The 2320-nt window shown below is 62.6% G+C and overlaps 2 protein-coding genes across 2 annotated transcripts in view; both read left to right on the plus strand.

Moving 5' to 3' along the window:
* Window positions 1–58, plus strand: part of CHC_T00006358001 (hypothetical protein) — a 1446-nt gene extending 1388 nt beyond the window's left edge. Inside the window, exon 1 of the mRNA XM_005718714.1 lies at window positions 1–58. This exon is cut by the window's left edge and continues 1388 nt beyond it. Coding sequence (XP_005718771.1) covers window positions 1–58 — 58 coding nt within the window.
* Window positions 59–2174: 2116 nt separating this feature from the next.
* CHC_T00006359001 (hypothetical protein) overlaps window positions 2175–2320 on the plus strand; it is a 1933-nt gene continuing 1787 nt past the window's right edge. Inside the window, exon 1 of the mRNA XM_005718715.1 lies at window positions 2175–2320. This exon is cut by the window's right edge and continues 1484 nt beyond it. Coding sequence (XP_005718772.1) covers window positions 2175–2320 — 146 coding nt within the window.

A 2320-nucleotide genomic window follows, 5' to 3' on the forward strand; every position in this document is an offset into this window, starting at 1 on the left:
CAGGCCCTGGCAGGTTGAAAGCCGGGGGGGAACGGATTGCTCGGGGAGCGTCCCGTGACGTGGAGGCGGGGGCGGCCCGCGAGAGGAGCGCGAAGCAATGAGGAGGCCTTGCGAGCGGCTCGGGCAGAGCTGTGATTTGCTGAATATTTTGCAATGAGCGGTCGGGAATGCCGCGCAGGTTGCTCGAGAAATTCGAATGCGCCGGGACACGTGGGCGCGGGGCTGCGCTGTGCGCTGTGCGCTGTGCGCTGTGCGCTGGGCGGATGCTTGAATCGTTGAATCCCCGGATGCAGAGAGGACGCGGAGGCTCGCCGAGTGGCTTCTGCTCCGCCGAGATGCGGCCGCAGCCATGCCGTAGGGTTTCCGGCATGCCCCTCCTGTCGCTCCCCGCGCACGCGCCTTGCCAGACCACACACACACACACACATACTGAAGCGACAGGCTGTCCATGGCATGTCTGTACGCTGTAACCGCTGTAACTTGCTCGGGACGGACGACGACAGGATACAAGTCGCGGTACAGTACAGAGAGCGGCACGGGTTACGCGATTCGCGCGGGTTGCGAGGCGCCCGGCGCGCGAAGCACCCGCTCCCCCGCCGCCGCCCCGAGCCGCTCGGGTGCGGGACGGCCTCGGGAGAGGCGGCGGAAGCGGGCGCGGGGGCGGCTCCCGCAGGGCCACCCTGCGGAAGGCGAGTACTGTAGCCGCGGGTACAAGCAAAGTTACATGGCGGCCGTCGAGTGGCCGGGAGGCGCGCGCCAATCGGCGGCGTACAGGTTGGCGCGCACGCGCCGCGCGCGCCAATCACCGTGCGGGGGATGGAGCGCGCGCCCCCCGGCCCGCAGGACGGTTGTGGCGCGCGTGAGAGGCCGGCTTTGTCCGTTGTTGGTGCGTCGCGGTTTCTTTTGGCGGGGCCCCCCGCGCGGCGCGTACAATATCAAGGGTACGCTGGCTTGCCCCGCGGCTGGACGCGTGCGGGCCGTCCCGCACGCTGTAAGCGCAGGGACATCCTGGCTAAGGATGGCTGACAGCGCGGAGATTCTCCGCGGCGGGAGATGGCGGGGCAGCACTTCGGCGGCCGTTTTCTCTTTCTTTTCCTCTTTCTTTTCCTCTTTCTCTTCCTCTTTCTTTTCCTCTTTCTTTTCCTCTTTCTTTTCCTCTTTCTCTTCCTCCTTCTTCTCGCTGCTTCTGAGGCATGCCGTGCCGCGGGTGCAGCACCCGGTATGGTATGTAAATGCTTTATTCAATGACTATTGTTGCGAATGCTATCTCATATCGACAGATATCTAGGGACAAGTGTCACGCTTGGACTGGATATGTTAAGTCTGTGATGTGGGATGGCATACGGGCTAGGATGGCAGTGGCAATTGATGACCAGATAGCGTAGCTATGGTATGCTATTCCTGGCAGTCGGCGCTACTGTAGCGTACCGTACCCTTGGTACAAGGGTACAGTATAGATGAGTTGAACAGTGACCTCATACTCTAGTAGAGTATATATACTGCACAGCATCATAAGACACCGGGCAGTTCGGCGACATTACACAAGAGCTTACGGTGTAGATATATTTGCAGAAATCTTCACCGTATGCTCTCTCATTACGACAATTAGCACGCGGCCTGGCCTACGGGTCCTACTCATTTCTAGTTGCCTCCTACCTGCGACGGTGGCGGCGGTGGCGGCGGTGGCTGAAGGCAAGCCCTCTCAAAGGACCAGCCTTCCGTGGCTTGACTGCCGCCTGCTTCCAGCTTTATCGCATGTGCAGGCCACACGGCACCATGTGTATCCAGGCCTGCGCCTGTGCGGGGCATGACGGGGCTTTGCTGTGGCGTGCTGATCGGAATCCAGACGGCCATACGCGGAGAGCTCATCGCGCGTGCGCGCCCGCGCCCACCTGTTGCCCAATACGGCGGTCCTTGTCGCCGGCAGCCGCCCGGGGTGTGCGGATTCGGGCGCCCTCGCCATGCCGCCCGCATTATGTCCGCGCCCGCGTCGCAGAACATCCAATGGGTCGCGCCGCGCTCTCCCCCAACCGGCGCGCGCCATGCGGCGCCGCCGGCCAATGGGCGCGCGCCATACCGCCCGGGATGGCGGCACGCGCGCGGCTTAATGTCGTCATGGCGTGCTGGAGAAATCTCACTCCGTCCATCCACCACGTCCTCATTGGCTCCCCTGCATGCAACGCATATTTACCGAACCTCATCACCCCCATCGCCAGCATTGCACCTCCCACGTCTCCCATCTCTCCCCCCGCCCCCCCCTCTCTCTTCCACTGCAACATATATATACCTCTTCCCTCTACATCTCTTCCCCCCACATTTT

The sequence above is a fragment of the Chondrus crispus genome, genomic scaffold, assembly GCF_000350225.1.
Source record: "Chondrus crispus Stackhouse genomic scaffold, scaffold_40, whole genome shotgun sequence".
NCBI lineage: Eukaryota > Rhodophyta > Florideophyceae > Gigartinales > Gigartinaceae > Chondrus > Chondrus crispus.